At 44.4% G+C, this 23,771-nt stretch overlaps 1 protein-coding gene across 3 annotated transcripts in view; it reads left to right on the top strand.

The window, feature by feature from the left end:
* LOC126161802 (cytohesin-1) overlaps nucleotides 1–23,771 on the top strand; it is a 214,592-nt gene that overhangs the window by 126,969 nt on the left and 63,852 nt on the right. For 2 of the 3 annotated variants that reach the window (XM_049917891.1, XM_049917893.1), the window contains exon 1: nucleotides 17,537–17,829. The exons of the other annotated variant lie outside the window; for it this stretch is intronic. In XM_049917891.1, the coding sequence (XP_049773848.1) occupies nucleotides 17,644–17,829 (186 nt within the window). In that variant the 5' untranslated portion in view covers nucleotides 17,537–17,643. Of the gene's footprint in view, nucleotides 1–17,536; nucleotides 17,830–23,771 lie in introns of those variants that run through there. 3 annotated transcript variants of the gene reach the window in all.

Consider the following 23,771-nt stretch of genomic DNA (forward strand, 5'->3'; position numbering starts at 1 on the left):
CTGTTTCCACGCGTCACGCCCGCATGCGTGCGGACCTGCGCACGCAACCAGGGCGCCGTTGGGACACGGCGCGACGCGGCGCTGTGGACCTTCCCCGGTCCTGTTAGTGGCGACGGGTGTGGCTTCCCGTACTTGGATTTCACTAGCAACTCAGTTCCTCTGAGTAAGACTTGAAAGTTGGCTGACGTATGCAAATACGAGGGGGCGCCATGAAGTCGTAATTATCACCTCGCAATAAATAAGTCCTTGCAGGTACGTGTGACTGCAGTCGTAGTACACATTGAAATCCCCGCGCCACAGTACCGTAGCACACTGTTAGAGGAGCCACAACAAAATGGCGCACCCCATTGATAAAGTAGATTATTGCTCAGTAAATCGTTGTTTTCATTTGAAGGGGAACAACCCACTACAGTACCTTCTGAGCTAATGGAAATGAATGCCATCTACGCACCTTTATTGACACTGGTTAGAAGCTACTTGTGTGGTCAAAGTAGTCATTGGCGAAGAAAAAAGAAGTAGACCACCTCTCTGTCTGAAAAACCGCGGATATCAAGAGGAGGAAGTCTGATTAAAATTACTTGATAGTTGACATTTCACGCGTTGGGGCTGGTTTCCTCCAGTCACGCCCGAACCGGTCGCCATTGCCAAACTGCAACAACAATTGGTCAGTTCACTTCCAATTCCTTGTTTGGCATTCTTTCTTGATGTGTTTGTAATCCGAATCCTGGGTCTGGCACTTTTATTTCGTATTTCTTCACACATGATAATCACATCGAAAACACACACAAACTATGCTAACGAAATACACACCTTTCATACACGGCACTAACCAAACATTACCGGATCCTTCCGCACAATGTGCGATTCAGCACCATTTATATATTCGTTACAACCTCAGAGATTGGTTTCGCACGACATTGTGTGAAGCCGAACTTTTGAAGGCTGTCAATTAATTGTTGTGACTGGAACACCATAGTCAGGAGTACAAGAGTATTTCGCAATGTAATGGCCTAGCGTAGTGGTCAGCGTAAAATCCTCGCGTGTAGAACGTCGAAGGTTCGAATCTCGTCAAATGCAGCGATTTTTTTATATTTTTCTAAGTCTAATCAAAAGACTTTGAGAATCATTTTTGTTCGATTACTTGGTTTAAATGTAATTTTTTTATTTCTAATACTTCGCCACATAATTTTCATCGCCGTATTGACTTTTATAATTGCTCTTATTTTTCTTCCTGTCATTTTTTCTTTTGTTTGGAGTCTGGTTATTTCGCCAGTAATCTGCAAGCAAGTGCCAACCAGGATTGCTCATCGATTGGTAACGCGGCATCCCGTGTACCCAGTGTGAGGATAGCTTCAGGTAACAAGTGACATCTAGAAATTACAGTTTGCTTTTACAGCTAAAACTGAAATTTTGCAGCGAAAGATAGCTGTGCAAACAAATATATTATGAAATTTTTCTGTCTTGTGTTTGCTCGTAGAGGCTATCTTTAAACACCGCGAACAAAGAGGTTGTGTTTTCAGTTCTGCCGCAGATTTTTAATCGCCATTTTTTCAGATACACTGCACATCACGAGCTTGATGTTGGTTAGGACGTGAGTTTAAATTCAGGGCTACAAAACTCGTCGTCTGCCGCAGTTCAGTCAATGGTCACGTAAAATCAACTGTCTTCTGTTTCCGACATATCACGCGGCGGCCGCTTCTAACATTGCTCCGTGTCATATACGAGGGTTGGAACTTAAATAGTTGCAACTATTTATTCACAACCGATACAAAAGAGTTGCCTGTTTGTACCTGTTACTGTCCTTCAAAGTAGTCACCAGCGTTGTGTAGATCCCGGTGCCAGCGATGTGGAAGGCGTAGTATACCGTTCGCAGAGCCTGTTCTGTTGATGGTGCGAATGGAGCGGTCTAAAGTTATCGTGATTCTCCTGTTCGACTGTGATGGTGTTTTCCTATCGCACTACGTTCCGCCACGGCAGACCGTCAATGCACAGTATTACTGTTCGTTTTTGGCGCATCACCTACGACCAGCTTTGCGCCCACCCGTCATTTTGCACGACAATGCGCGGGCGCATACAGCGCAAGCTGTGGCTGCTCTGTTCGGTCGATGGGACTGAGAAGTACTGTACCGTCCACCATACTCCCCGGACTTTGATTTAATTGCGAAGATGAAGGAACCATTTCGTGGCATTCGCTTCAGAACTGTTCCAGAGATTCGACAGGCAGTAGACCTCTCCATTCGCACCATCAACAGAACAGGCTCTGCAAACGGTATACTACGCCTTCCACATCGCTTACAACGGGTGCTATGCAACGCTGGTGATTACTTTGAAGGACAGTAACAGGTGCAAACATGTAACTCTTTTGTATCGGTTGTGAATAAATAGTTGCCACTATTTAAGTTCCAACTCTCGTATTAACAGCGTTTGTGAAGTGGCCCGCCGTGTTTGTCTGTCGCCTATAACCGAGTCGTACCGGCAGTGGATGTGGCAACACTGTAGCGCCGATTAACAGACGTCAACTATCAAGTAATTGTAATCGGACTGTAATGCTGAAGACAGGCGAATAACTCTCGAGATGATATTGGAAGAAGTGAACATCAATCAAGGATCAATTTTCAACATCTTGCGAGACATTTTGACCGTGACTATTGTCACAACCTGCTTTATTGCGCGACTTCTAACAGCCATTTGAAAAGCTCTCCGAAGTGAAGCAGCAGCGGAAATATTGCAGCTGTATCAAGCCAAATCAGATGACTTCTTGAGTCGTCTTATCACCATTGGTGTATCGATAGTATCCCCAGACAAGGGAGCAAAGCAAGTAGTGGAAACATTCATGGATTCACCACCGCTGAAGTAGTCGGAGACCCAACCGTCATAGGGGAGGGTAACAGGGCAACACTGAGCGTTTCTTGGAACTGCCATGGTGTGATGGTAACAGGTTGTGTTCGTAAGCGGCAAACCCAGGAGTATGCTGCTGAAGTCTGATGCGGTTACTGGAGGCTGTCGAAACGAAGCGTCACGTACTGTCCGAGGGGATGGTTTTGCTCAATATGAACCCCCACCTCTTTCTACATAGGACACGGTCACACTTCTTTTTTCTTTAAGTCATTAAATTTTACTTCACCCTGTATTTTTCTTACATGGCAGCCAGCGACTTCTTCCTCTTACCTCGAAAAACGACGAGATAATTTTCCAGGTGGAACGTTTCATAAACAACCGAAACTTAAGACTGCTGTACCCGAACTCTCCGCCAAATCATCCTCCATTGTAAAAAATGTGTCGCATTAAAGGATGGATATTTAGAAAAGTTCGAAGATCAGCACCAGTTTCCACGGCCACGGACATACTGCTAAAGATTTCATTTTGCGCTACAATGAATACAATCTGTACAACCGTTTTGAAGAAAGCGGAAGAGATTCGTGCAACGTCCAATTATTTGTCACTTCACTGTAGGAAGGGAAACGGTATCATTCCATGCATAAGAGTCGAGGGAACAGAACCCTCAGTCGTTTATACGCCATCTATTGCTGGAAGTCTGGAACTCAGAATGGTCCGCCCTGATCGTCCCAAGCAAACTGAGGACAATTAAGGAGACCACAACCACATGGCAGCCTTCCCTGTGTGCTTCTCGTAGGGAATCCACCGTCCTCCGTCGCCTCCACATTGATCCACTTGGCTGACCCATGGCCACATTCTCTGATGTGAGGATTCCCCTCACTGCTGTTGTGTAGCCCGCCTGACGGTGACCCCACTGACATATAGACTGCCTTAATTTGGTTGCTTTGAGTCGACATCTTAATCTTCCTGGCACGCTCCCTCTGGTGTTAGCCTACAACGCCACAGCGGCTAACCTGGTGTTACGTTTTGCCCACGAAGGTGATGTCTATTCATCCATGTAAGGTAGGGCTTTTTGGCCTCTTTGACCACCTGAGAGATTGGTGGGACACTCCTCTCCTGCTCCCATTCCCCCTTCCCCCCTCTGGGGTGCCTTGATGGCCCTTGCTCAGTGGCCGAGCCTGGCCTGTACCCTTTCCACCTTATTATTGTCTTTATTCTTTTTCATTTCCCGGTTGTAATGCCTTGTCTTGACTTATCTTTTAACGACTTGGTCTGTGCTGTATTTTTCCTGGGCTTTTATCTCTTGTTTATTGCGTTAGTTACACTCAGGCTTTCCAGGATTTGCCTTTCGCCTCCTTGCTCTGACGACCACTCCCCGTTTGTCACTTAACGGATGAAAGGACTGATGACCTTGCAGTTTAGTCCCTTTCGCTCCAAACCACCAGCCATCACTTCATGCATAAAATGGTTTTTAAGGGTCGAGTTAATAAGCACACCGGATCAAAAGTTAGTCACATCCGGGGCCAACGAGATATTCGGACACTGCAACGAATTGGTGACGTCACACTAGTCGGCTTGTCAGCCACACTTCACGAATGCTCAACCCCACGGAAAATCAATTTTTAACTGAAAAGGCACCCACCAAAGGTCTTAAATTTGTCGTGTGCTACCGAGAACTTGCATAAATTTGATCACTTAGTCAAGAATTATTAAATACGTTTGAAATAATTATTCGCTCCCCGCCGGAAACGTCTGCTGGCCCTCGTAAGACCAGCAATGTCACGTAACATACGCGCCACGGCGTGTCTTTCTCGTGAGCATCGCTCACACCTAGGACACATCACGCCGATACCGTGTGACACCGAGTCTACCCCATGCAACTGGCTCACTTAGTACGGGAAGAGAGTCCACAAATTTCTTCAGATATGCCATATTAGCCAGTCACTGATGATTACATCACGTAGAGGTACCAGACTGTGGAGGTATCGTTTGCTACGCTTCTTCCACTGTTCCAATCCCAGACATTTTCTGTGGAATTAAGATCAAGTGATTTAGCGGGCTAGTCGAGGTGCAACGTCATACCTGAGTGTTTGTCAGACCATCCCTGTGAACATGGCTGTTATTCATCTTGGGAGACAAGATTGTTCACCGCATACTCAAAACAAATTTATAGAAGAAAGGGCAACACTTGATCACCGGGAAAGTTGCAATAAGGATCTTGACTCATATTCACGACAACACGAATGCGCGGGCCCAAATCATGGTATAAAAACTCACCAAAACATCACAGAAGCATCTCCGCCCTAAACAACGGCCTCCACGCTCTGCATGTTACGCGCCTCGGGCCGTCGATTCCGTCGACGCCGTGCTTCACTCGAAAAAGAGGTAAAATCGCAACTCTTCGGCGAACAATTTACACTTCGAGTCAACTAATGTTCAACTTATGAGTCATTTAGCCCTTTGAAGACTTGCATCTTTATGTGCAGTGTGAGCAAAGCCTTCAGTGTATTCGCTCGTGAACTGGTTGAGATAGACCGGTATTCATACAGCGAAGTAATTTCTATAGTTTATTGTTACCAGTCACTTATTTATATCCACAACACGTTTTGAAGAATTTAAACCATCATCATGTGGATTTACGTGTGTGTGTGTGTGTGTGTGTGTGTGTGTAAACAAATCATCCGCTCCGTATTGTCCCATCGAATTAATTTGCGCCTGCAGGTAGGCAACCGAACGAACAGATTTGCTAAGCGACATGCTGTCGCGCCTACCAGGAGTTCGTGTCAATGAATTGCCTGAGCGCACTGATGTTTGTCACGTCACAAAGGTTTGCCATATTGAGCAACTGTAATGTGAGGTAAAAGGTTGGAGAGAGGCCCTAGCCAGTGAAGTGTCTCTTTTCTGTACGTCTTTTCAGTTTTTGCGCAATCGTCTTCCGAGACCCCAAGGTATCTAGGTATAACCCTATAGGACTCGCGCTACTCCACAGTGGAAAACGAGACGGCGGGAAATATTTCATATTGTTACTTCAGACTTCGGAATTAACTAAAATAGCCATACATTAATAACTTTCGCCCGACAAAATAATGTTAAAGAAAGGGTTAAGGAGCTGACTAATATTTTATCCGGTGTTCTTATTATTACCCGTTCCATCTGCAGACGTCTGTAAGAGCACATAGTGCGCATAAGAGGTTTGGAAGTAGCAATACGGAGACAAAATGGAGAATGGTTTATGGCCTAGGATTGAGAGGCTGGGTTTTAGGTCAGAAATTTACATTTCGACGTAGATTTCTATATTCGATGTTTTCTCCAAAACATATCACGCCGTTCAAATAGGACTATTTCAGCAGGGCCGCTGTAGCTCTCGTCTCCGTCCCCAACTGTGCTATGAATTTGTCTGTTAATGGAATACGACATTATAACGTGTGGAGACGCACTCGAAAGCAGTACTTGTTAAAACAGTGTGACGTCCTTACACTGTCACTTTTATATGTTGGCGTATAAAAGTATAAATGAGATTGTGTGTGAAAATAAAAGTATGTTTTCAGAAATTTATGTAATGTGACGTAACTGTAGCTGAGCTGTCGACAGTATTTGGAACTGTTTACGTACTAATAAATGGCAAGAAAAGCACTATGACAATGTGATTGCGACCTTAGAATACAGGTCAGTTGTGTTTGTCACAATTTTATTGTGTTTTTACGTCTTTTGACGGTGAGTATATATTGGCTACAAGCTTTATGTTTTAAACCATTTTAACAATGACAGACATATCTGATGATGATCGTTTGGATCGAAAACGGTTGTAAAAGAAATTTCGATCAAAGACTGTTTTGTATTCTACAAGAATCAATATCACAATCCATTTTGCAAGGACCCACCATACAAACTCACTTTCATTTAACTTAATGTGATAGAACCACTTTATTGAGGTAACATTACGTGATATACGTTGCTCCACTTTTTAAAAAATGGCCAGCTCTACTTTGCATAATTACAAATGCAAAGGTCTGTGGAGGAAACTGTACTATAAGATAAGCAGTTCGTTTGGTAGTTTGTTGGGAAACGTTACTGGAGACGTGACTTTCTATAGCTATCCATCACTAGGATAGTGTGTTACATGGAGTTACACAAGCTGCTTCGGTTTTGATAACAATATTGCTTGATGTAATGGTTGGCCTGAAAACTATTATGCCAACCGGAGTGAATATTTGCCTTTAAAGAAACCTGACACGTATCTAAGCTTATTATGCTGTATTGATGAATAACAACCATATCGAACTACGTCACTAAAACATGTATATAGAACCGCTGCAAAAGTTTTTACCTTGATCTACTACACATGCCTTCGGTTAACTGGCAAGGTGTGTGAATGTTTCACTTAATTCCAGCGTTCTTGAACAAGCTTTTAGTACTTCTTGAGTGTATGGCATGCCTTATTAAACGGATTAATGCAGAACTGGAATAAAAAGACACGGAAAATATTCATGTGGCTAAATCATAGATAATTTAAAACTTTTAAAGTATGTGTGTTTCTGAAGAGAGACCACAAGTTACTCCACGGGTGAATTTTTATAGTATTAAGCGAAATTTCTTTTAGGAGCTTGAAAATGGATTGTGTGTGTCAGAGGGCCAGTAAGGAAGAGGCTGGCAGAGATGTCCAAATAACTGTGCTCATATAAATACTAATTTTTCGATGTGAAGTACGAACGGCGCGGAGAAGTTTAATACACCTGACATCTTTTGGTATCCGCTTGATGATTTTTTTTTTTAAATCATGAATCAAAAATGGCTCTGAGCCCTATGGGACTTAACATCTGAGGTCATCAGTCACCTACACTTAGAACTACTTAAACCTAACTAACCTAAGGACATCACAACATCCATGCCCGAACCTGCGACCGTAGCAAATCATGAATCAGTGTGAATATATATCTTATCATGTGCTCTATCGCATCGTATAACATATTTGACTAATCTGAAGTCTCTTTGGATATTGCGATCGCACTTTAACCGTTGAATTGCAACCGTTTTCAATAGCCTTGTTATTTCCTTGCGGATTTTCGCTGCTTTACACGAAATTAAAGTATAAGACCTTGACCGACGATGTAGAACAGTAGATACGACATTGGGACAAAGGAAACGTTTCGTATTGCGGCCCAGCCACTTGGATTTCCAATGGTTTGTGAAATGTGTTCCAATCGGGTGTCACAACCAAGGACTTACACAAGCCCTTGAGGATCTCGTTGTTGACCAGAAGTTTAACGAAAATAAAAGAAAAACAAAGAAGAGATGCCTATTTGTTACTTCACTCCGAACATAAAATAGCGTAGTACTTGGGCGTGAGTGCTTCATGTCCCCGTATATCGTTACGATTTAGGTTTTGTGTAGATTCCGTACATCACCTTATGCGAATGCCCGGGTGATTCCTTAAATAAGGTCGCATCAGTTTTCCTTCCCTGCCCTTGTCCCACTGAGCTAGTACTCAGTCTCTAATAACTTCGTTATTAACGGGACGTTAAACTACCTAACGCACACTGCAACAGTTTTGCAACGCATGTCGCAAATCGAAATTTATTAACAGCATACTATCCGTTGCACCCGTGCTCCTCTGCGTTCAGCCACGCTCAAAGTCTCCGTGCGTTATTCGTGAACGCGCCTGTCTGAGGAATCTAAATGGAAAGTAGATTATTACTTCGCTCGTGTCCTTAATAGACGCTGTCCAACAGTTTATTAAACGCGGCTATAGATTATAAGAAGCATCCCGATGACATGTTTAAGTAGTGTCTTCTCACTTTGTGTTAACGTTGCAAACGCATAGTCAGAACATTAATTGCCCGCATCTCGTGGTCGTGCGGTAGCGTTCTCGCTTCCCACGCCCGGGTTCCCGGGTTCGATTCCCGGCGGGGTCAGGGATTTTCTCTGCCTCGTGATGGCTGGGTGCTGTGTGCTGTCCTTAGGTTAGTTAGGTTTAAGTAGTTCTAAGTTCTAGGGGACTTATGACCACAGCAGTTGAGTCCCATAGTGCTCAGAGCCATCTGAACCAGAACATTAATTACAACTTCAGTATTGTTTTTCAGCTGTAAGTAGGTACTACGTGACAAGTAATGGAAAAGTTAATAGCGCGCTCGTGTTGACTAAATTACTCGTCTTTGGATATTACGATTTTAAACGATTTGATTTTTTTATTTCAGAGCACGCATAATTCTGTACTGGTTTCTGTTGTACTGTATTGAGCTATGAAAGTACAGTAGAGAGTCGTTAACAGACATAGAAGTAACTTCAGGAGTGCTCGGACCCTTGCTCTTCGTGTTCTATATTAACGACATCCAGACAACGTTAATAATAATCTCAAACTTTTTGCAGATGACCCAGTTATCTAATGATGAAATACTGACTGGAAGAAGCTGATCAACTATTCATTCCGATCTCAATCAAAGGGACACAAAGATTGGCAACTTGCTTTAAATGTTCAGAAATTTAAAACTCTGCCTCTCACAGAACGAAAAAATCTTAGTAAACTATTACTACGATATTAATGAGCTCAATTTGAATCAGTCAACTCATACAACAGGCTCAGTCGTCGCTAATAAACGTTATAAACTACAAAAAATGGCTCTGAGCACTATGGGACTTAACATCTGAGGTCATCAGTCCTCTGTAACTTAGAACTACTTAAACCTAACTAACCTAAGGACATCACACACATCCACGCCCGAGGCAGGATTCGAACCTGCGACCGTAGCGGTCGCGCGGTTCCAGACGGAAGCCCCTATAACCGCTCGGCCACTCTGGCCGGGGATAAATTACAGGTCATTGGCACGATTCTTGGAAATGCAATTACTGTATAAAGCATACTGCTTACGAAAAACTCGGGCTACCCATCCCAGAATATTGCGTAAGTGTGTAGAATCCATACCAAATAGGCGCTACATTGAGGTGACAAAACTCATGGGTTAGCCATATGCAGCATATACATATGGCGGTAGTATCATGTACACAAGGTATAATAGGGCAGGAGCCGTCATTTGTATTGAGGTGATTCATGTGAAAATGTTTCCGATGTGATTATGGCCGTACGGCGGGTATTAACAGACTTTGAACGCGGAGTGGTAGTTGGACGTAGACGCATTGGACATTTCATTGCGGGGGTCGTTAGTGAATTCAGTATCCCGAGATCCACAGTGTCAAGAGTGTGCCGAGAATACAAATTTCAGGCATTACCTCTCGCCACGGGCAACGCAGTGGGCGCCTTCCCTTAACGCCCGAGAGCAGCAGCGTTTACGTAGAGTTGTCAGTACTAACAGAATAGCAACGCCGCGTGAAATAATCGCAGAAATCAATGTGGTACGTCCGGCGAACGTATTAGGACAGTGCGGCGAAATGTGGCGTTAATGGGCTATGGCAGCAAACAACCGACGCGAGTGCTTTTACTAGCAGCACGATATCGCCTGCAGCGCGTCTCCTGGATTCGAGATCATATCGATTGGACTCTAGACGACTGGAAAACCGTGGCCTGGTCAGATGAGTCCCGATTTCAGTCGGTAAGAGCTGATGGTAGGGTTAGAGTGTGGCGCAAACCCCAGGAAGCCATGGACTCAAGCTGTTAAGAAGGCACTGTGCAAGCTCGTGACGGCTCCATAATGGTATAGGCTGTGTTTACATGGAATGGACTGGGTCCTCTGGTCCAGATGAACGGATCATTGACTGGAAATGGTTATGTTCGGCAACGTGGAGACCATTTCCAGCCACTCATGGACTTTATGCTCCCAAACTACAACGGACTTTTTATGGATGATAATGCGCCATGTCACCGGGCCACAGTTGTTCTCGACTGGTTTGAGAATATTCTGAATAATGCGGGCGAATTATCTGGCCATCCATATCGCCCGACATGAAGAATCCTATCGAACATTTACGGGAGATTGATCAGATCGTGTACAAAACCCTATACTCGCATCATTTTCGCGATTATGGACGGCTGTAGAGGCAGAATTGCTCAATATTTATGCAGGGAACTTCCAACGACTTGTTGAATCCATACAACGTCAAGGTGCTGCAGTATCTGGGAAAAAGGAGGTCCAGCACGATGTAGGGGGTATCCCATGACTTGCAGGGGATATTGAACGTATGAAAAGAAGGGCAGCACGAATGGTCACAGGATTGTTCGACTCACAGAAAGCGTTATGGTAATGCTGGAAAACCTGAACTTGCAGACGGTTGAAGATAGACGAGAACTATTCTGTGAAAGCCTGCTAAGAAAGTTTCTAGAAGCAACTTTTAGTGATGAATGTAGCAAAATACTGTAAGCCCGTACAAACCGCTCCCGTAGGGACTGAGAAGACAATAACAGACTAATTACGGTGCGCATAGAGGCATTTTGTAATCATTCCTCCTTCAGGAATAATCATTAATAAGTGGTACAATGGAAAATACCACATGCGACGCATTTCATAGTGGTTTGCTGAGTATAGTTGTAGATATAGACAATCCACTTGCGTGCATTTCAGATCTCCCAGACAGTTCATCATACGAGGGGCGTTTGAAAAGTCCGTGCAAAAAATAAAAACTACTTACGTGCTTGGGGTAAATCTTTTTTATTTTTCGACATAGTCTCCTTTTAGACTTGTACACTTCGTCCAACGCTGTTCTCATTTGCTAATCTCTTCCGAATAGTAAGAATTGTCCAAGTCTGCAAAATAGCTATTAGTTGTTGCAATCACCTCCTCGTTTGGATAAAATCTTTATCCCGCCAGTCATTTTTTTCAAATTGGGGAACAAATAGTAGTCTGAGGAAGCCAAGTCTGGAGAATGGGGGGGATGTGAAACGAGTTGGAATGCTATTTTCATTAATTTTGCGACCACAACTGCAGAGATGTGTACTGGTGCATTGTCATGATGGAGAAGGACTTTTTTGCGGTCCAATCGCCGGCGTTTTTCTTGCAACTCGGTTTTCAAACGGTCCAATAACGATGAATAATAAGCACCTGTAATAGTTTTACCCTTTTCCAGATAGTCGATGAGGATTATCCCTTGTGAATCCCAAAAGACAGTCGCCATAACCTTTCCGGCCGAAGGAATGGTCTTCGCCTTTTTGGTGCAGATTCTTCCTTGGTAACCCATTGTTTATATTGTTGTTTGGTTTCATCCACAGTGACGAAACGACGCTTAAAGTCCTGCGGATTCTTCCTGAACAGCTGCAAACCATCCCTGCAACACTTCACACGATTCCGTTTTTGGTCAAGCGTGAGCTATCGCGGAACCCATCTTGCGGATAGCTTTCTCATGTCCAAATGTTTATGCAAAGTATTATGTACCCGTTCATTCGAGATGCCCACAGCACTAGCAAGCACGCACCTTAACTCTTCTGTCATCCATCACCATATCATGGATTTTATCAATGATTTCTGGTGTCGTAACCTCCACAGGGCGTCCGTCCAGAACGTTCAGCATCACTTGTGGCCATATGGCCACGCCGAAAATTTTGAAACCACTTATAATCTGTTCTAATCGAAGTTGCAGAGTCACCATAATGATTATCAAGCTTCTATTTAGTCTCCTGAGGCGTTTTGCCTTTCATAAAGTAATGTTTAATCACCACACGAAATTCTTTTTCGACCATTTTGTGACAATCACTCGACATCTTTGATTCACACGAATGCCAAACGCGAAGAAATAGACCAACATGGCTGAAACTTGGTGTGCGTTCTTTCCAAAGATGCTACTAACTAAACATGACCTCGATACGCGCCGGTGGTGCCATCTCTTGGACTTTGCACGGACTTTTCAAACGCCCCTCGTACTTGGGCACCGTTTTTCTGATATTTTTGTCTACCACTCGAGAGCTGCCACTTGCAAAATTACCAATCGCTGGAAAAAGTCATCCTCCCCCCTACCCCACATGAATAGACATTTCCTAATATTTCATAGTTTCTGACTTATATCATGTCGGACATAACTACCGACGTAAACTGTCGCAGCGCTTATGATACTGATCTGGAATTAGGGGGAAACTGGGGTTCAGACCTGTCAGCCGTACTGATTTAGGTTTGCCGTGAGCCCCCTAAATCACTTCAAGCAAATACTAAATTTTCCTCAGTAAGTCTTCCGCCATTTCGTACGTGCGTTTAATGACTACGACGTGGACAAAACGTTAAATCCTAACCGTGCTCCCTTCCTCGTTCCAACTATCTCCCAGGATCTACGACGAAATCAGAACGTACATTTTGCATACGAAGAGCATGCATGATGTTGGTGTTACCTGTAACAGCATCTTGATCAGTGTCTCGATGTGCGTCTTGTGTGTCAACTCCAGAAAATAGCTGGTGGGAGCCTTCGAATTTACATGATTTTCACTTTACATCTAGCGATAACTAATCAGAGAGGTATGGGAGATAGGTAATTCTTCAACTTTACCATGTCACCATTTATTTGCTATTTGTAATGATATTATTCAATTGAACGAATATAAAGGATTGATTTATTTATGTGGCGTTAATATTAAATTTATGTATCAGTGAGCATTAGAATAATTGCCGGAATGTTTTGATCAATTAGTTGTGATGTAACTGGAGTGCTGGGAATGTCAACCAGTAAAACGCTATACTTAATGAGCACAGCTATGTCGCAGTTACAGCAAAGATTATCATCTAGGAGTGGTTGGTGTCGGCTTCTTTCGAGACCACGGAGAGGACAGTGCAGCATGGCGCCACAGAGTCCGCTTCCTGTGCACGGTGTCATTAAGTTCGATGGCGTCAGCTCTGGAATGGCAGCATTGTTCCCGTTGCCTCAGTCCCCGCTGGCGGCTTGTGCAGGCGGGCGGTGCTCCTGAGCCCTGTCGAGTTCTGCCTCATCCGCTTACAAAAGGGTTAACTGCCGGCGGCCCTCTCCCAGGCTTCATTGTAATGTCGAGTACACCGAAGAAACTTGTATCTGACCTACCGTACGTTTGACTCTCAGCTCATTGACAAATTACATAAAGAAAAAGAAATGAAACCAGATGACCAGTGGTACTAGTGGTCCACCCAGTGAGGGTGCTGTAGTCACGTCTCTGTCGTACCACGGAGCGAAATATCCCAATCGTTAGCACACTGGACTCGCATCCGGAAGGACGACGGTTTAATTTGTGTCAGGCCATGTTGATTTGGATTTTCCGTGATTTCCCTAAAATCACTCCAAGTAAATGCCGCGATGATTTCTTTCAAAGAGCACAACCGATTTCCTTCCCCATCCTTTCTTAATCGGAGCTTGTGCTCCGTCTTCTATGACTCCGTTTTTTTTTCCTTTATTGATTTTCAATTTCCCCCGAAGGGGGCGGGCTGGCAGCAGCTTAGTACGCTGCTCTACAGCCTACAGACTTGTTTAAAAACGGAAGAAGAAAGAAACAAGAAAACAGGCGATAAAACGGTGACTTGAAGTGTAAAATGGCAGAAAAATGCGGAAAGTCAAAACAGAAAGCAAAGGGGTTGGCAACGTTAATAAAATATACAGGTATCAGACAAGTAACACAATTAGAAAAACATGGCGACAGTCTGGTTTCTGTTCGCAAGAGATAAAAAATCACACCCAGCGACAGTATGATGGCCATTCGCAACACGTCCCAAAAGACACACAACACGGAACACTTACTGTAAAACACTCACTGTAAAACACTGCACGAAGATGGCGGCACAAAGATGACACTCTCGAGCCAACGGCAGACGGGGGGGAGGGGGATCTGGAGGAAGGGGAAAAACAAGGAGGGAGGAGAGGAAAAAACGAAAAAGGGGGGAACCAAGGAGGGAGAGAACTCATAAGGGGGGAGAGGGGCAGGGCAGACGCGAGAGGGAATGAGAAAAGGCAGAGGAGGGAAATGCAAAAGGACTCGGGGGAGAGAAGGAGGCAGAGAGAGGGGAGGTGAGGAAAAAAGAGGATGGAAGGGGGGGGGAGAGGGAGCCCGGGAAAAGGACAGAGGAAAGGAGGGGGAGTGAGGATCAGAGCTGATAGGAGGGATAAATGGAGGGAAAGAGGGCATCATCCGGGAGGGGGAGTTGATGGAAGCCACCTTGGGAAAGGATATGAAGGGTGTAGAAATGGAGGGTAGGGGGGACACAACAGTGAAGACGTGGTAGGGGGCGGGGATGGGAGAGGAGAGTAGCAACCAGGCGGTGAGGGGGATCAAGGCGGCGGGAGGTGTAGAGTATGCGGATATGTTCTAGGAATAGGAGCAGATGGGGGAAAGGAATGAGGTCATAGAGGATCCGCATGGGGGACAGGAGGCGTATATGGAAGGTGAAGCGGAGTGCAGGACGCTCAAGGATCTGGAGGGACTTAGAGAATTTGGGGGGGGGGGGGGACAGATATCCAGGCAGGACTGGCATAACAGTGAATGGGACGGATTAAGGATTTGTAGGTGTGGAGGATGGTAGAGGGGTGCAACACCCATGTCTGGCCAGAGAGGAGTTTGAGGAGTCGGAGGTGGTTGTGGGCTTTGGATTGGATGGAGCGGAGATGAGGGATCCAGGTGAGGTGACGGTCGATGGTTAGGCCAAGGTAGGTGAGGGTGGGTGTGAATGACTCCGTTGTCAAAGGGACATTAAATACTAATCCTTCTTCCTTTTTCTTCTGTGTCGACATGATGTTATCGGACGTACTTCTTTGCGTGAGGAACTATTCCATCTCTGAGAGCATGTGTGCCATGATAATGCTTTTCTGGTCTATCTACCAGACAGACGATATTCGATTCCTTATACTACTGTCTCAGAGATCGCCAGCTCTCAAAAAAATATTTCGCCATCAGCATGCTTGTATTGAATTTAAATACCTAGGTGCGTTTAAAACTGTTACAGTCGTCATGTCGCCTAATATAGTAGCAATTATTTGTGATATAAGATGGATGCTTTTCATAACGAAGTACTTTGGGAATTTCTGCTTAAGGTTTGCGTGATGTAGTATATTTAAAGAAATAAAATACGGAACTACTGCTAGCGCTCCGAGTGGAACCCTCCTTCGTCATCAGCCATAACGTAACGCGGTACATATTAATATTCCCCCTTTTCAGTATTAAATAAGCGCAGTAGTGTAGCGAACGATTTAGGTACTCAATTGCGTGAATGCTTCATCAATATAGCAGAACCTGAAGACGTTTTGACGTAAATACTTATGTGCACAGATAGTCAACGGAAGCGTGAAATATCACAATTGAACTGCCCTTCTTCAGTTAGTCCTATTATTATTACGTTATCTGGAATTCTAATCTACAAATCTAAGGCCAGGAGATAACGTTAATACTTAGAATATTCAGGAGGTAGTTAAAGCGCATATGGATAACATTTTTCTGTTCTCTAAACCTGCTTGTTGCTTCAGCAGTACTTAACGGTGTACAATTTCTGTTGCAAAATATTTGTTCTTTATGCTGTGTGTAATAAATTAGATAAACTAACGACTAACCGTGTCTCTACATATGGAAGCGTTAATAAAATACCTCTTTCTTCTTTAAATCTCCACAGTTAACTAGTACTATTTATTAAAACATGAAACACTATTTTTGGATTCAGACCTGTTGCCTGATATAGTAATCATTTGGTTCCATATGTAAGTATGTTTTTTTTGTCAGCAATCTTCTGCAAAACAGTTTACTTTTTCTTCAGTTTCGACATTTTGTTGACAGAGAAGCAGCAACTTTATTAAATTTCTTAAAGCATTTGTTAACGATTATATCGACAGTTGCCGTACTTATATTTGGCGACTAGTTTCAAACCTTACTGGTTTATTTTCAAGCCAGACCTACTGAGGCTGCACTGACAGTGCACAGTTGCAGAAGGAAGGTTCCTTTAAACGTCGACGTAAAAATATTTTAAGTTATTGTACGTAGGGCATGTTCCAAATTCACGGTAGGTGTCGATTATTAGTTCTCACTTGCAAATCCATATCAGCCAGTGCGAAAAAATGAGTTCTAGTACAGTAATGGGCGACAGTTCGTGATTCCCATTGACCGTCTCTCTACAGTAGAAAAGAATCGTCCAACAGACTGATTAGATTACACGGTGTGTTCGGAGGCATTGTTTTAAATCAGACAATGTACTGTACATTCTCAAGGTCTCTTAAGCAAAATATCGAGACAATGTCGAGTGATTTGCAGATGTAGATTAAGTTCGAACAACGAAATAATTTAATGTTCTTAATACACGCAAGGCTTACAACCAAGAATCGTTCCTAAATTTGACTTGTCGAATCCTGTATTAACTCATTAAAGAAAAAGTCCTTCGCGCAGACGGCAAGTATCGTGATGTGCGATGCTTTCTTGATTCCGTGGATCCCAAACATGTTCTGTCAGTTCAGTTTTCTTTCACCATTGTCTCCCAAATGACGTTATTGTCGGGAAATGGAGGCAGATGTACAAAGACAATAGCGATACCACTAATTTCATATGCTGTGTAATAATCGGCTTAAAATGCGTTATGCCTTTGCCAAACTTATGATGCATACATTTATCTCTAGGTGACATGTAGCCGTTAAAGCAGTCTTGTGCGTTACTTGTATGCCTGCTTACGAGTAAAGGTGATTTCACTGATGAACAAGCAGAACGTGATTTCGATACCAATGCGAGGAGACAGCAGTAGCTTCGTGAACACTCCGCAAGAGGCAGGCGCGGTGCGCGACGAGGTGCGCAGAGTGGCCGCTAGGGGCGCTGATTTTGCTGTGCCACAGGGCCTGTTGGATAGCAGGGGAAGTACGCGTGAAGCCGGCGGAGCGGTCGGCCGGCTGTGTACAAAGTGTGGTGGTGCTGTTGTGTTTTGGTGGCTGATGATTAAGTGACTTGAAATCATGGTGCTAACTACCGGATCGAGTAGAGCTCAGCCCCCGGGGCCAGTGTCGGCGGGTTGGTTCGCGTCACTCCGGAGGAATCGTAAACAGCACAGGACCGCTTCGGTCTCATCGTCGTCTTCTGCTACCTCAGCGCATGGGAGGCTGCTTGCTCGGTCAGCGTGGGACCTATCAGCTTCGTGCTTGGTAAATACAGTGACTGTATTTATTGCAAGGTAGTTAGCAGTTAAGAACTAGCGACATTTCAGTTCTTCCAGTGTGACACTTGTTGAATGTGATAGTCCAATCGTGCATAACAACGCCTGTCAAACATTGTGCGTCAACAAGTGGAACATAGTGATTTCTGTAAACTTTCATTTACAGATGTAGTTGGCGAAAATATTGAGATGGGACAGAAGAGCGCTAAAATGTTAATCAGTTGGAAGTTGCAGCAGATCATGGATCACTGCGTGGAAAGTTGCTTTCGCAGAACCGGAGTCAATGTGTGTCAGGTATACTTGCGCAACCACGCTGCTGGAATGTCAGGGCTGTTTAGTGCGAGAAGCGTAGACGTCTGTGCCCGATCAGTAAGGTGTCACTTACCACTCATTGGCGTAGTTTGTGCAGCACTTGTTTTCCTGGATCCCATAACTTGCGCCAAATCTTAGTCGTGTACGTGCCGCAGGGGATGCCGGCGTCATCGCTTAATCTCTGACGTGTGCGGAAAGATATCAGTTTGACAATATGCGTAAGTACTGATAGCGCTACCGGATGGATGCGAAATATCTCTATCCCAATCATCTCAAAGGAAGTGCAAAGCCTCAGAATTCCTGAATCCGCTCCCTTTACGTCGGGCACAAGTGTCACATTCATTGTTTATATGGCCATTAAGAGCAGCTGTGAATAATAGTACAGTTAACCATAATTGTCATTGAGCAGCTTTTTTCTAGCGTGCCTTGGCTGTAGTTACTATTTACATTAAGAAACTATATCGTTCATTGATGTTAAAGCGAGCATGTACCTACATTAAAAATTTAAGGTAGAGGGAGTGATAAGCTTATTACATAATGCATGGAAATAATCGTACTGTTGCCGAAAATGTTTTGTTTTATATGCTGCATTCAAACCAGCAAGAATGATGATTACACAGTCAGTACACTGGAGACACACTAAAGTCTCACTTGAGAAACACAATGAGATCGGTTATGTGTATTTAGAAACTACAAATTTCGGAAACCGGTTCGCTGTCATGAAAAGGATTATAGGCTGCGTTGCTCCCGCAAGGGTCGTTATATATTGTTTATAGTGCGCATGAAAGAGTAGAGACCGGTTTTTCCCCCTTTCTGCTTCCGGAAGGGGACGTCTAGAAGTAAGGATGCATAGAATAAGTTCTGTAGAATTGTACATGTAAGTACTTATCATTCATAATCAAAACGGAAGAGATGGTGCAGCACTTAGTAGAATTCTATAAAGCTCTTTTGAGCTTGTTTCCTGTCACTGTTGAGCGAGATGGCGCTCTGGTTGATTGGGTTCGTGTTCTCATAGGTTTGGGGTTTCAGGCAAATGTTGATTGTCCGTGCAGCAAGCGTAGCCGAATCCTCTCCTCACCAGCTGCTGACAGTCGGCGGAAATGAATTCTAATCTTTTTCTACCGCTAGCGGATTAAGAGATAAGCGCAGTATCTGAAAGCTACATCTGGCGGTCAAAGCCCGTGACGTACGTGTGGAAGGCCGAGGAGATTAATTAGCGGCTGTTGCCAGCTCTGCCGGGCTGCCACCTTCTGTAACCTTCCGAGGGACGAAAGGCGTCGTTCGCTAGCAAATCCCGTTCCGAGAGTAGTCTTCGGAAGTCCGCGCTGTCTCACAGACTTCCCGCTTGGAACTCGACTGCTTGGGTATGAAAGCAGTCACGACACGTTGGTCTGCTGAGACTGTCTACCTAAAAAACTGACATTTCTTTCGGAGAATGCATGGCTGCTACCCTCTGAGCTTGTTGGATATTCTATAAAACTCTTGCTGAGTACGCTGTATACCAACTGACACCGAGCGAGGTGGCGCAGTGGTTAGCACACTGGACTCGCATTCGGGAGGACGACGGTTCAATCCCGTCTCCGGCCATCCTGATTTAGGTTTTCCGTGATTTCCCTAAATCGTTTCAGGCAAATGCCGGGATGGTTCCTTTGAAGGGGCACGGCCGATTTCCTTCCCAATCCTTCCCTAACCCGAGCTTTCCCTCCGTCTCTAATGAACTCGTTGTCGACGGGACGTTAAACACTAACCACCACCACCACCACCACCCCACCACCACCCCCACCACCACCACCACCACCAACTGACATTTAAGTTTAAGCGAAGGCACGCGTACATAGGATTTCAGAAGATTCCAATCGTATATATCGTTCCCCCCCCCCCTTCCATCCCCCACCCACTCACATGCAGAAAAGTGCGAATGCGGAAATTTTTTCACTGATGCAGAACGCAAATATTCAGTGACCAAAATATTTTGAAGTACTGTAATACTAGTTATTCGATCTGAAGAATGGTTCGATGCAGCTCTCCACGCACCGAGCGAGGTGGCGCAGTGGTCACCACATTGGACTCGCACTCAGGAGGACGACGGTTCAAACCCGCGTCTGCCCGTTCTGATGTAGGTTTTCCGTGATTTCCCTAAATCGCAAATACCGGGATGATCCCTCTGAAAGGGTACGGCCGTTTTACTTCCTCATCGTTCCCTATTCCGACGGGACGGGACAGATGACCTCCCACAATTATTCAACCAGCCAGCTTTCCACGCTAGTCTAGCTGGAGCAAGGGCGGCGGTCCTCTCTACCCTCTACGCGCTCACACAGGGCTATGCACAATGTTTGACAGGCTTCGTCGTAATTATGCACAATTGGCTACTGTCACATTCAACAAGTTTCATACTGGAAGAACTGAAATGACGTCAGCTGACAACTCTTGAGTTGATAGAACACACACTGAGGCACCAAGCAATCGTCAACGCGCGCGCTCTTTGCTACCCATTCATTTAGTACATCTTCATTAGTTACCAGATCTACCCATCTGATCTTCAGCAATACTCTATAGCACCACATATCAAAAGTATATGTTCTCCGTCTGAAATGTTTGTTCCACGTTTCAATTCTGTATTAGGCTACTGCAGTATACATGGTACCAAATCACAAAAGTCCTAGAGATGAGTTGATCTCTGAAATTGGTTGCCCACCGAAAAATAATATAAATTGATTCTCAGGTTACACATGATCGTGATGGGCTTCATTTCACAGAACACGTTCAGTTCTCTGCTTTTTGTAATAGTTGCACGGAAAGAATATCAGTTGCGTGGCGAAGTTTCTGTAGGGCAAGCAATATTCAAATTTGGCTATGCAGTGGCGAGATTAGGGAGCTAATTCCTCCAAATGAGTAGTTTATTTTGAAAGTTTGACCTGGATTGTAGCGTAGATCTTTCATTTGATCAGGTGGAGAAAACACTTAAATGTTTCCAGATATCTAAGGTCTTTAGTGTTTGCTTCAGAAAGTCTTTTCTTAAAAGCGCTGGTCTTGTACAGCTGCAGAAATTTCAGTACTGCCCTTGTTGTTGGTGTGTTTATCGACAGATGCTGTAAGGCCCGTTTTACACAAGAGGCCTTCTGGTGAAAATTGACCAGTCGAAATGCTTGCGCCTTTTGTTTTTGGGTGTAAATCAGCAACCAACCACGTCGTGAGCATCTCTGATGTCAATGATCTGTGGATTACGCGGAGTGTGGAGTTCTAAATTTCTGAGTATGCTGCGCATGCGCACACATGGGGCTGGCAGCGTCTGCCAACATCGGAAATTATAACAAATTCTGATCGAAGTCACAGATATTACAGGAACTGATCTAGTGCTTAATCGTAGATTGCTTTGTTTTTATGGCAATCGGAAAATTACACAAGATCCTGGTATTGTTTCCCTACTAGAGTCCTAGTCTAAAAGAGACGAAATATCTGAAAGCAAGAAGTATTCACGTTTTACAGAGAAAGAAACCCGCACTTCACATAAATAAGGCGTGAATAAATCTCCTTAATGAAAATTATTTCAACAGTGAAAATAAATATTATTGGACGAGAAAAACAAATTTCGTTGTTACTTGGCAACTTACAAGAAAATCAAAATACAAAAGATACAGCAAAAAGGCGCTATTTACTGCGTGCTACGTATTGTCTGATATATTTGGATAACTCTTTTTCCTGTTCTTTCTACTCTCAGGAGCATGAAACAATTTACCACACGATCTTTGAGAACTTCGACTATGAATTCTACTTTAGTCGTTAATGTAAATTTTGTTACTATATTTCGATTTTTCGAAAAGAATCGATCCTCATAACCTCACTTTCACCATTCAGATGCCAAACTGCACAGAAGACAGCTGTCACAAAACCGGCAATTTTTGCGCCGACTTGTAAACGAAAATGACTCAAAACAGAGAGCCGGTACTGGAATAAAACGCCAAGGGCGCTGCAGTAGACGCACTAGTTTAGTCAGCAGGGACAAGAAAAGTCGATCGTGTAAAAGCAGCTTAAAACTACAAGCGTGGGTTTGGAAGGACTGTTTCGTTACGCAAGGCAGCCACACATTTGACTTTGGCAGAGGCGGTGGTCATGCTATTTTTTCACTCGGTCTGCAGACTCGGCTAGACTGTGTGCAGTTATTTTAGTTCACGCTGTATGCACGAACGCAGCCGATATGTTGGGTTCAAGGTGCAGCAACAGGTTGGGCGCACTTGTTTACCTGCGCTAGGTGGGTGCCTCGGCTGACCAAGGCTGCCGATCTGCGCGGCTGGTTTGCCTGCCAGCCGGAAGCGGTGGCCGCCGGTTTGCGTCACCGGCGCCTGTGCTGTGCCTGTGGAATGTGCCTCCTGCTGCGCCGCCCAGCCCTCACGGCCTTTGACTTACGTCCGTTGTACACGGGACGTCTGAGCTTGCGAGATTACCCGTGGTGCACCGGTTCCGCCGGCCTTTACCATGTAGTCGGGGCCACCTGCGTCGCTTTTGGAAAGAACAGGATGAATCCTATTTTCACGCGTATGAAGGAACTTCGTTAGCGCGCTGCGACCGAGTGGGAAGCACAACTGACAAACAGCGCGAAGCTCCTTGTGAATTGTATCCTGCTCAGCGAAATGTTCGTTCGTATCCTGATAGTTAATGGATGAAGCATCTGCTGTAAGCATTGAGTGGGATTTAAACGATAAGATGCCCGTGCGTGGAAATGAACGTAATTCAGTGATTCGGACGTATTTGTATCCGGAACTAGTCTTTTGCTCACTTGTAAATTCATTCACAAGTTAACCTGTCTTTGGCACAGAAAGGGGGAAAATATGCTGCTGTAACTTTTCGATAAATTACCAGATGAAATAAGTCTGGCAGACAGCAGTAATAGTTTTTTTAAAAAATTGAAATTATATCTCCTAGACAACTCCTATACAGTAGACGAATTCTTAAAAAGGAATAAATATATAGTTGAACATTTTTGAACAGTTCCCCACAGTCGTTTAATGAACAAAGAGCATATGGACTATCAGACCAATTGTGTGATTGGATTGAAGAGTTCCTAGATAACAGAACGCAGCATGTCATTCTCAATGGAGAAGTCTTCCGCAGTGAGAGTGATTTCAGGTGTACCGCAGGGAGTGTCGTAGGACCGTTTCTATTCACAACATATATACATGACCTTGTGGATAACAGCGGAAGTTCACTGAGGCTATTTACGGATGATGCTGTAGTATATCGAGAGGTTGTAACAATGGAAAATTGTACTGAAAAGCAGGAGGATCTGCAGCGCATTGACGCATGGTGCAGGGAATGGCAATTGAATCTCAATGTAGACAAGTGTAATGTGCTGTGAATCCACAGAAAGCAAGATCCTTTATCACTGAGCTACAATATAGCAGGTCAGCAACTGGTAAGCAGTTAATTCCATAGCCGGCCGCGGTGGTCTCGCGATTCTAGGCGCTCAGTCCGGATCCGCGCGACTGCTACGGTCGCGGGTTCGAATCCTGCCTCGGACATGGATGTGTGTGATGTCCTTAGGTTATTTCGGTTTAAGTAGTTCTAAGTTCTAGGGGACTGATGACCACAGATGTTAAGTCCCATAGTGCTCAGAGCTAGTTA

This window comes from Schistocerca cancellata, chromosome 2, assembly GCF_023864275.1.
Source record: "Schistocerca cancellata isolate TAMUIC-IGC-003103 chromosome 2, iqSchCanc2.1, whole genome shotgun sequence".
Taxonomy (NCBI): domain Eukaryota; kingdom Metazoa; phylum Arthropoda; class Insecta; order Orthoptera; family Acrididae; genus Schistocerca; species Schistocerca cancellata.